Source organism: Caretta caretta, chromosome 16 (genome assembly GCF_965140235.1).
Source record: "Caretta caretta isolate rCarCar2 chromosome 16, rCarCar1.hap1, whole genome shotgun sequence".
Taxonomy (NCBI): Eukaryota; Metazoa; Chordata; order Testudines; family Cheloniidae; genus Caretta; species Caretta caretta.
In genome coordinates, this window is record NC_134221.1 from 23446833 (window position 1) to 23458920 (window position 12088).

The window sequence follows — 12088 nt, forward strand, 5'->3', positions numbered from 1 at the left end:
GGGGGGAAAGAGCTGTTTAGAGTGATGCTTGTTTCCAAATAAAAAGTACATTCTTGCTTTCAAAAGAGAAAACGTTTGGAGAAATTTGTTTGGAGAAAACGTTTGGAGAAAATTGTTTGGAGAAAAATATTTGGAGTAATAGCAGGTTTTACGTAATTGGCTAGATTTGTAGTTTTGTAGCAGCAAGAAACAGAGTCTGGTTTAGAAAGGTTTTTTTCATTTGCAAATTTACATTTTAGTAAGTGCGAATGATATTTCATGCATATTTTATATTTAAGATAGCTAGATATAGATAGATATGATCTTATACAGGCCTAGTCTGTGGTATCTGATACTTCCTGTAGCTATGTTGCCCTAGCAACCACCCTGAACCATAATTTCTAAGGCTGCTGACCCATGAATTGAACACAGGGCTTATGCAAATATATTCATCTAATTTTTTTCTTTCTTTGTATTTCCTACTCTCAGACTGGCATAAAAGGGCATTCGGCAGCACCACAACCCGCCTGACAGGTGTACTATCTGGCCGTGGCAGCACAGCCGCCTCAGTGTCAGAAATGGAAGCCATAATTAGAGCAAGGAACAGAATGAATGTCAAACGAATTACCAGGCAGCAGATCATATTTGTCAGGAAGGATTGGATACATAACAATTAAGTGACAGTACACGCCGGGGTAATGAAAGAAAAATGAAAGATTTGCCCATACACAGCTCACAAGATACAAGCGAGTGTCTTGCTTGGAGCAACAGCAGGCTGCACGACAAATTATGTGGCCGGATTTTGAGGCTCCTGTTTCACCACCATAGTCTGCATTCATAAAACAAGAGAAAGGGAGGCCCACTTCCTGATAGACAGACCTGCAAAAACACATGAACAAACAAACAAAAACTTAGATGCATGCTGGTCCCACTTGGCCCTGACTGCAGTAAAACCAGCATCCTGTATTAATAAGGAAGGGAAGTGTGTTGGATGAATGGTAAACCCCACAAATAAAATGGTCAAATCGACTTTTCCTAGATGGTTAGAGGAATAACGTGTGGGAACTTGTAGGGTACCACATATTCTGCTGCTGCTCTTTTCACTGTAAAGAGATCCCTTGTTCTCAAAGTCTGTTATTGCAGGGACCACTCTTCATTGCTCAGTGCTTTACCTGAAATCTTCCACATTTTAAAGCAAACCCTTGCAGCTGAATTACTTGCTAAGGTGTATTTTATTAGCTGCCATTGCCAGGTAGCAGTGCTGCCCTTCTGACCTGTCTCCAGTTAAAGAAATTGCTCTCTCTCTCCCTGGATAAATCCCAGGTTTTAGCTGGAAAGGAGAGTGGAGATGCATATCATTAAAACTTCCAGTTATTAAGATTTTTTCCCCAAAACAGAGAGAGTCTTTGGTAAGTGGGATTTTTTTAAAACTTCATTTCTTTGGAGAAAATATTGCTTAACCTTTTCACGAAAAACAAAGAATGTACATTCCAATTCTTTTGTTTATTGCAGTGCATGCGTAATTACATTTAAAATCTTCCCTTTTGCTTAGGTATTTCCCTTTTTGTACAATATGGTACCCCCTTGACTCCCCATTTCCCTGCTAGGTACAAGAAGTTATTAAATTTAACCTAATTCCTCCTGTCCAGTAACAAAAGTGAAATCAGATGTAACAATTGGATTTCTGTTGTTTCCCACCCACGGTGCATAGCAGCTTCAGAGTTACAGTGGCTTTCTTCCAGCAAGTAACAGGAATGAGCAGAGTTGCAGTTTTCCCACACTATCTTTTCCATATGCTGCTCTTTAAACTTGTCTTAAAACCCCGTTGTAAAGACCATGTTATACATTTCATCATTCCTTTTCTGAACTTCAGTGAGATGAGCAAAAAGAGGAATAAATCATCAGTGCATGGTATTCTATCATGCTTTGTGTAAAGCTGTTAAATACGTCTCACAGCATAAGTTAGGACAGTTTTAAGAGAAGATTGTTAACAGAAGAACATGGTCAAATATTGACTAAAAATTGAACACTAAATTGATGTAGTTTTGGTTTCTTATTAAATGTACCAAACATTTACCTGGTACAACAATTAAATAGCTTATAGATAATTTCCATCAATGTTAAAATTGACTGCTTTTTTATTAAATTGATTACCGTATTTTTTTTATTAATGAAAATCCTGTCTGGTGGTATAATCAAAAATTGCAGGTTTGCATAAAAATATTGAAACAAAAAATACTTTGACATTTGTTTTGCCAAATAGACTCTCATTTCCTTGTGTCAGAGCAGATTTTCTTTTTGGGGATACCACCATACATGACAGACCTTCTCAAAACAGAACACACAAATAGCCATTGATCAGGCTGAGTGTGGGTTGCTGAATACGCATTCCTTCTGTGTTATCTGCTCTGCTAGAGGGCAATGAGGGAGTACGCCTTTTGTCTTGAGAAGATCTGGTGCACAAATACACTGGTCCCCATTGTTCTGCTTGCCAAGCCAGTGTGCCATTCCAAGCAGATTCATGGTACATTTAGAACTGCAATGACTAGAAAACAGGCCTCATTGAGAAACAAAAGACAGAGGAAACCTGTGCTTAAAATTTTAATTGCCCATCTTTTCAGTGTTCTGAGAATGTTTGTTTGTTCTTTTGGTACCTGGCAGTAGATACAGTATTTGTGGGATAAAATGCAAACTTCTAATCAAAGAATTGTTGGTTAATTTATTGTTATGGTTAATAGATATAATTGGAGTACATAACAGATAAAAGGATTTTTGATTATTTGCAGTAGGTGGATTGTTCCTAATGGAATACTGTCTAAGTTGTATCACAACTCTTTGTAATCTACTTGTTGCATTAATCTCTCATAATTCCTTTTCTTATTTGCATGTAATCTTCTTGCTGTAGGAATAAGTAGATTTCAATCAAATCTTTCTTTAAGTTATTGGAATGGAATTCATACTTCAGGGTGATACCTGAAGGAATTTAGAGTAAACTTATTTCATGCTTTTGACCATTCTTTCACCTTTATCTTGCTTGTAAGAATCTGCATAGACTCTGCTATGGAGACAGCATGCTCGTCTCCTGTCAAGAAACTCAGCAATCTTGCGGTAGTTCTACAACTAATGAATGAATAAAGCCAGAGCAACATAAGGTGCTATGCCATCTCAATTTGACTTGACTGAGTCTCTCAAACTGCTGTTGGATTTTTCTTTTTCTTGTAACAGGAGAAGCTGCAGTGCATCCAGTCTCAGCTGACCACTTTCATTATTGTAGACCATGCTTATCCTGGGTGATTGAGAATAGGAGACAATTGCTGGGTGTTTATAGGTTTCAGAGGGGTAGCTGCGTTAGTCTGCATCAGTAAAAATGAGGAGCTCCTGTGGCACCTTAGAGACTAACAAATTTATTTGGGCATAAGCTTCCGTGGGTTATATCCCATGAAAGCTTATGCCCAAATAAATTTGTTAGTCTCTAAGGTGCCACAAGGACTCCTCGTTGTTTTTTTGGATGTTTACAGTTCAAGGTTTCAAGAGATTACAAAGGACTAGGAGTAGGTGAACTGTCTTAAAAATCTTAATAGTAGCTTACAAAAGTAAGAGTTCAGTGCCTTTCAATAGGAAGATTAGGATTCTTTTCAGTAAGTGTGCATCAAAGTATGAAAACTTTTTGTTTTGGCATTTAGAGCCTCATGTAGCAATGTGATGACTAGACTCCTTCTTAGGATAGCTGTAAATTCTTCTATGTAACAATTTACAGGCTTATTTTAAGAGATGAGGCACTTGAGAGTTGTGAGTACTGATTTCCTCTTTGAATTAGGGCCTTTGATTTTACTTGTACGAAATACATATTATGCTTGAACCATATTAAAAAGTGATTTTCTAACTCTGTAGTTATGACGCTTCAATATGTGTCTTGCATATCAATGGCAAGATAACAATCCTCAACATTTTAAATTATTTATTTGAAACATTTCTTAAACTAAGTTAGACCTGTGTGGCATCTAAGGTTTCTGAGGCCTGGTCTTCGCCTTTTCAGATGTAATGAGCATGTTTCAAAAACTACAGGTATTTCAATACATTGCAAAGTATGTTTAGAGAGAAGTGGGAACATCTCTGGAATGAAGGAATGCTTTAATCAGTTTTACCCTGTGGAGGCCCGTGTCGTGTTCCGATATTTCTTGGTTTGAAAATGGGAATACTCTAAAGACACAATAAAGGTCAGAATTTGTTAGGTTCTTCTTTCATATTCAGAACTCTGTTCACTGCTGGGAGAAAGCAAAGCGATAGATTCAGAAACACAGTTCAGTATTTCCTTGTCAAATTGCCTTTCAGTTTATATCACAACCAGTTGTGACTCTGACATTTGATTGACCAATTTCAAGTAGATACTTTAATTTTCTATATTTTTCAAAATCACACAAACCCTCTAAAACATTTTGAAACTCTCTGTACCCTTTTCAGTCTGACAGTCTGCCTGAAGGCAATGGGAGGGCTGCGTGAGAGAACATGGCCACAGGAGAGTGTCGAATACCTTAGTTTTAAGCTAAGAGAAGAATAGAGGGAGAACCCTAACAGTATAAATTAGATTTTGTCCTTGTTTCCGTTTGTGAAGAGCCAGGAAACAGTTTCATAGGGAACTCTGATCCCTGAATACATTGTATTTGCACAGGAAAGAACTCTGATAGAACCCAGCATACGAAAAGTTAAAACAAACAAAAAAACTCACATTAAAACCAAGAAGCCAGCAGTGATGATTTTAATGATGACAGAAGACGCCCCTCATGCTACCTTAAAGTGCTTTACAAGGATGGGTGAGCATTGTCACCACCGTGTTACAGAAGGGGAAACCAAGGCATAGAAGTGACATACCCATTTGTCCCGAAGTGATTCAGTGGCAGAGTTGGGAAAAGAACCTAAATCTTTTTACTCCTAGTTTGGTTCCATAGTCTCACACTCCCAGTTTGACTCAAAGAATATTTGAGAGGGAGGGAATATGAATCTTACATTTACAGTACTGCCTTTGCATATATTTTTGAGATGTGGGAAACAAATGGGCTAGCTGCCCATAATCTACCTGCTGAAGAATCAGCCTCTTCTTCACTGGATGTTACAAATGACCCAGAGGTGTTCTGGTGTCCTGGGATGGTTTAGCTGTAGCAAATACAGTACCTATGATAGAAGGAATAAGCATCGGTTTGATATCACTCAAGTATGGCAGTGTTCAAGAGAAGTGCTTAGATTTTCAGAGGTGGAATGGGAAGATGCTGACTTTAGTCATAAACCTCTCTACTGTTCTGTGATCTTTATAACTTAAGAAGCATTATTCTACCAGGTGGTGATTAATAGTGAATCTGAACAATATTTGGTATTTTCAGCAGGGCAAATGCCAAAGAAAGTTTCTGATTAATAGTCTCCGATTAGACTGTTCTTGTCAAATTGACTAATGTAATGCATTGGTAAGCCCTGGCTGATTAAATTGGAAGTCTTGTGCAGTTTTCTAGAAGATGCTCATTACAGGAGATTCCCACATAATGTTGGACAGGCCATAAAGAGAATTGGGCTTGTCAGTCTTTTATCATGACACTTATTTAAAAATTAATGTATCATTTTTGAAATGCAGAGACCTGCTTGTTCATATATTTGCTGACAACACTACAGTAATGATAGGTAAATGTGCAAGGTAGAGTTTATAGAATCAGCTCAGGCATGGGCTGCCCCACAAACCTATTTAATATAATGGAACAGCGTAATGCACAAAAATCAAATAAGGAATATGACGCATTCATCCGTATTATAAACACTGTCATTCTGCCTTGATCAAAGATCGCTTTCAGGCATTATTCAAAACGACAATTTTAAATTGAACAAAGCCTTCCAAACAGACCCATGCTAACATGGAAGGCAAGGCCATAACTTTCAAGCCCACACACTGTTATTTACTGTGAGCTTGTCATGCAGTGACCCAGAACAACTGATTTCAAGAACACTTAAGGCTGGAGGCCACCAGTGGTACCAAAGCATACTGAGACTTATGGGAATAAGAGTATAAATGTTCTCCATGTTTATTCCTACCACTGCATGTTCTGGAATTTACTCAGTTAATTTCAGACAGTAACGGGGTGGCATTCTCTCTGGCTCCTTCCAGTACTTGTAACTTTCTTGGCAGATCAGAGAAGAGGAGAAGCATAGAGAAGGCAGAGGTGGGGAAACATCTTATACATCAGTGTTCAGTGAAGAATTATGAAAACTCTTCACAACGATCTGCAGAGAATGCATAACTTTTGAGTTTCTGCTGCAGTTTCATGTTTTTAAACAGAAAAAATATGTAAATGATGTGTGTCCAATGCAATTTTTTTTTACAGAAAACAGCAAAGTGTACAGGAATTATGTAAAGTGATCAACTGGCCCGCTCTATGCATTTTACATGCAAATAGGAGGAGATCCATAGGAGGTCTGAGCTCTGTCTGCTTTCACAGTATTCTGTTGTCTCCTGTTATGTCACTGCATGCAGTTCATTAAAAGGTTTAGTAACTAATGAGAGGACTTGAGTCTATCCCATGTGCAGCTACCTTTTACAGGAAGCTAAATCAGGCCAAAACTGGGTCAAGGTCTATGTTGGAATATTCCTAGGCTGGATAATAGTACTGGCTTAATAAGGAATGCTGTAATAGGGAGAGACTCATAGACCGGCATGGAGATGTAATAATTTCTGAAAGTCACTTTCCCTCTCACACAATATGTACCTATGTTGAATTTGTGCAAATTAAATTTTCAACCAGAGATACATACCTCACTCAGATTCATGTAATTTCTTATTTGAATGAACTATAAATGCAAGCTAAGATTATGAGATTCATAGAATATCAGGGTTGGAAGGGACCTAAGGAGGTTATCTAGTCCAACCCCCTGCAAAGCAGGACCAATCCCCAATTTTTGCCCCAGATCCCTAAATGGCCCCCTCAAGGATTGAACTCACAACCCTGGGTTTAGCAGGCCCATGCACAAATCACTGAGTTATCCCTCCCCCCACAAGATATTGTAACTGGTTACTGGCCACTACTAGAAACAGAATAGTAGACTGGAGGACCAAATGAGTGATCCAGTCAGGTACAGCAATTCTTCTTCCTATGTTATGCCGTATATTTTCTGACTATCGGAACTGTAATGAATTAATCCAGTAATTTCACATTCATGAAGTAGATTTTATTTCATTTTACTATTTTTATGTGAATTACGGCTCCTGCTTTGACAATATGCTTAGTATATTAAAATACTCCCCTTGTGAATAGCCCAGTATTAAAATGGCTAGGGTTTGGCACTGGTAGACTTCGAGACTCACCACACATTATGGGGAAGACTTGGGTTTGAGGCTAACCATGTGAATCTTGAAAGCAGCTGGGAGTGCTGTTTGGAGTTAGGTGCATGCTGCATCATTCACAAACACTTTCTAATGGATGAACATCTTAAAACCTTAGGCTGTAGGGGTCCATGCTGCAGTCATAGCTCCCAGAGGAGGATAGGAATCCATGTGTACGAGAGATGGGAAGGTAAAATGGAAGGACGGGGTGGAAATGTAATTACCTTAGTTACGTACACATACAGATATCTCTGTTATCAGCAGGGATCCACCCTGGAGCCTTCAGCACCAAAGACTCAGACCTCTCCCGTTTGTGCCTTAGGAGTTCATCATGGATGACCAAGGCATCTGTATGCCTATGTAGCCATGTTTCTGCTACAGAAGGGTTAGTGAAAGACTATGACACACATTTGGATTGCCCCATGTTCCTTCACATACGATGAGGGGTGAATAATGAGATCCCTTTTTGCCCATATGACAGGAAATCACCCATTCATGTGTTAGGACTTTCAAGTCTTACAAAATCAGATTATTTGGAAACTGATTACTTGGGTGACGGGGCAAGTCTGTATTTATAGGGCCAAATTGAAGGCAGTGAAATTAATCAGGTATGAATTTGGCCTACATTTCCCAAGGGAAGGTTTTTACAAACTCAAAACATAAGTAGATATGAACACCTAATTAGAAAGATGTTACTTGCTGGGAACCAGGTGAGTTATAAAAGTACTAGAAGATGTGAGCTAGAGGTTATGGGCTTGTGAAATGCATTGGCTATTTCAATAAACAAAAGTATGTGAGAGATTGTAATTGGTCCGTAGCTGGAATAACTAGTTACCACGTGCCCCAGTTTGTTTCAGTAATGCCTCAAGGTTGAGGAGGAAGGCACTTCACACTAAAATATGTGTAATAAAAATCCAGGACTGTCACTCTGCAGCCTAGAATGTCTGATGAGTCAGTGTGAACTGATGGAATCAGCTACAAGCATGGATGAGAGCTCTTTTGTTTAGAATATCCTCCCTGAGATTTGCAGTGTGTTACCATCCAGTTTTTAAAGTTCTCAGCCATTTTGACTTTATGAATTACAGTACACCTGTGCAACAGCACAGGCTTTCAGTTGCAGTAATGCATCTATCTGTGTCAAGTGTCCTGGACTGTTGTGATATCAGAGGTAACTCAATCAGCCATCACCCACTACAGCTAATTTGCATGCAACAGTTTTACTGGTTGTATGAGGGAGATTGCTGAGATTACTTAGCCCAAGTGCGTGACAGCATGGGCTTTGAGCTACTAGTACTTGTTATCATTTGCCTCCACCCCTTTCATTTCCAACATTCTCACACACTTGTAGATCTTGTTTCTGTTTAATTTTGCATGGTTTAGCACCAGAAAGGCCCATTGACTTACACTCTGCTCAGAAGTCTACAATTTATTTGCAGCCAGAGTTTTGAATGAAGAAATTGTGGATTTAACATGAGGCAATTTAACATTTGCCACTTTAAGGTCACTAGTAGAAGGTTAGGTAGGAATACCAAGATCAGAAAAAGAACAATTAACAGAGGGTTTGACAAGCAGAGAAAGAAAAAAAGATAACTGAACCCTGGATGTTTTTTATAAATGGAGTAGCCAAGAATTATTGGATGTAATAGAGGATACCAGGGTATCTTGTATTTTCAGTCCCACTAAATTGATTTGGGATTAAAATGTGTTTCACTGGTACAAGGGATTTATTAGTAATTATTTCAAACTCCTGTCCAAAGATGCCCTGGCAAATTTATCCTTAGAAAATACAAACTTTGGAAACAGAGTTGAAAGCTCATAGCTCCGAGTATGACGGAGAACTGCAAAAGAGTTTTTAATTCTGGAATTTTATAGATCATCCTGGCTCTTTCAGAAAAGTTTTTGAATGCCTAGTTTATTACTACTATTTCTCCACTACAGCAAATGGTCTCTTGAGATCTCAAAGAGCTCGTTAGAGGAAAGGTATCTTATCACATTTGGAGCTGGTCTGTCAGGCAGCTGGTTCAGTGTGTGTCAAGTGAACATATTCAATTGATCTGCTGTCACAGGATTCCTGTTTTAGTAGTGAATGTTCATAACATCTAACCTGCGGCTTCATGTGCCGTTGAGCGAACCAAGTGGAGAGTGATCATTTACCATTGTTCTGTATAAGCAATACAGTCCAAAAGTGCCCAGAAAGGTGGAAAAGAAGATTGTTTTCCTTAAAGTTCAAAACCATAAAATTATCACAGTAATGCCCGTCTGTTCTTTATCTGATTTTTTCTACCTTAGTATGGTTCTAAAAAAGAACATTTCTTCCATAGTCTTTTGAAACCATTGCTTATTTCATAATTGTGCAAACTATCTCCAATGTGTGGTTTGCCAGAGCCATTGCTCTTCACGAAGATAAACATCTGTACTTCATCTAGATCAAACTCTGTTGGTCTTTAGAAAGATAATTCCTGTTTTTTTTTTTTTTGCTTGCTTTGTTACAGTGGGAACTCCATACTATATGTCCCCAGAAAGAATACATGAAAATGGCTATAACTTTAAATCTGATATCTGGTCTTTGGGCTGTTTATTGTATGAGGTAAGCATCTCTAACTTTTTCATCTTTGCATAAACAAGCACATAATAAAAGAAAACAGGAATGAATGAAGTAAACAGTTTAACTCAATCCTGTTTACATCTGATTTCTGTGAAACCCTATAAAATCTTCGTTATCTTGAGTTCTTTTTGAGTATTTTAAAAAGAAAGATATTAAACAGATTTTATTCAGAGCTGGTTTAGTGCATCACAGTAAATATTAGAGATACAGATAGCAGCAAGCCAATTTGTCTCATTCTTTACTCCTATAAGCTGGGCAGTTATTGGAAGAGCATATTTAGAACTCTTTCCTAAATACTAAGTTTGTTTTAAAGACCAAACATGTCATTTTAATGTAATTTAGTGTAAAGAGCAATGAGTTCTGAAGAGTTGAAATACTTTGACCTTCCAGAGCTCTTGATGAAGAAAACTACTGTGGTTTTTAAATGAATTTACTGTTCCCACTGAGAGGATTTAGTTAGATTTTTTTTTAAGTGTTTAAAGCCATGCAAAACCATGTAAGAATATAGTTTTCAAAGCAGAGATCCTTATTGTGAACTACATAGTTTTACATACTTAGTGTGTTCTACATACTAGATATATTAAGAAGAAAGTTACTCTTGATACTATGATTTTGTGAGAACGCTATGCCATTAGATTTTTCAAGTGTCCAGAAAAATGATCAATTAATGGTATTTGAGATCCATAAAAAAAGTTGTATTCATTTAAACAAATAGTAAGGTTACATTATAAATATATGAAACAGCTTTGGGTTCAAGTGAGGGTACCCAAAATTTAGAAAGTGCATGGTACGACACTCCCACCCCCCCAAATTTCAGTTGAGAGCCCACTATAATGTTATAACCCAGGGCCACTTCAAAGCTTTGGATGCTTACGTATTTTGGTTGTTTTTTCCTGGTTAATTAAAGGATTGTCAAAATGAAATGATGGTTGTTATTGCAACTTTTCACAATCGTGGAAAAAAATCAAAATACAAATACCTGGCATAAACTGATCAGACAGTACAGCAACTTTAGCTAGGTTTCTGCATAAACTAGAGAAACCCTACTTTTTCTTAGAGAATTTTATCTTAAAAGCAAACTAGGCAGTGCTCTTCCCCACAAGAGTTAAAACTGTTTGTTACTGTTTGTTTACTGCTGGGAAGAATATACTCATCTAGGTGGCTAAATGCTTGTTTAACAAGGTCATGTCCTGTCGTCAACACAGTACCAAGCCTGAGTCATGCAGTTCAATGGGTGCTGATTTGTGGGTGGGCAGGGTGTGAAAGTGCTGTGTGGTGAGCACCTAGAGAGAGATCAGTGCTGGGAAGCCAGTGTAATAAGTCAACAAAATCCTGCTAGAGGAATTAAGCATCCATTGGGAGCTGCTTGAGTCAACAGCTGCGTGCCGCTTACATGTGCGAACTCCGACACCGTCTGCTTAGATGCAATTAGGACTTTGGTATTTGTTCCTAAAAACGTTCTGGACCAAATTTATCTGCATGTCGGTTTTTAGGTGCCTGTTACGTTGGATCTAAACACTGACCTATGCCCACCTGAAGTCCTTTCCACGGCAAAGAAAATGCAGATGCTCCTTAGACAGCTAATGCATGTTTACCTGCTGTCCTGGGCCAGAGACGTGCCAGAGAGTTTAGTTAATGGAAAAACAATGAGGCTGGATTTAATACAAATGCAGTGAGTGGCTGCCGTGAACATAAAGGCCAAGGGTTGGTCTTGGTGGTCTCTAAGCAAAGAGGAGCTGGACCTGCTGAGAAGTAGACTTGCTTGGACAGAGATGAGTGGTGTATCATAACAGTGACTTGTGTGTGAAATTCCATTGGGGATTAGAGGGATGGGCTAAGAGAACACACAGGTCTGATGCTGTACACCACGGTCAACAGGGAATTGCCAGACCTTTGCCAAATAATGCAAACCACAGACAAAAACATTCTGGCAGGACTGTTGACGACTTAGAGCCAGGAAACAGATAATGTAGAAGGTAGTTTCCTCGGCTGCTCCTCTCTCACAAATTGTCCTCCCAGTTTTTGGTCCCGCTCTGTGCCTTCTCATCCACAGTATGGTGCAGGAAGACCTTGTAAGGTAGCATGTGGGGCTGAGGGAAGGTGATTAGAAAGTTAGACATTGCTGCCAGAAGGGTGGAAACAAATCA

The 12088-nt window shown here is 38.6% G+C and overlaps 1 protein-coding gene across 3 annotated transcripts in view; it reads left to right on the forward strand.

Moving 5' to 3' along the window:
- The window catches only part of NEK6 (NIMA related kinase 6), a 112142-nt gene that overhangs the window by 85211 nt on the left and 14843 nt on the right, over nt 1-12088 (forward strand). For all 3 annotated transcript variants that reach the window (XM_048822457.2, XM_048822458.2, XM_075120381.1), the window contains one exon: nt 9829-9923. In XM_048822457.2, coding sequence (XP_048678414.1) covers nt 9829-9923 — 95 coding nt within the window. The remainder of the gene's footprint in view (nt 1-9828; nt 9924-12088) is intronic.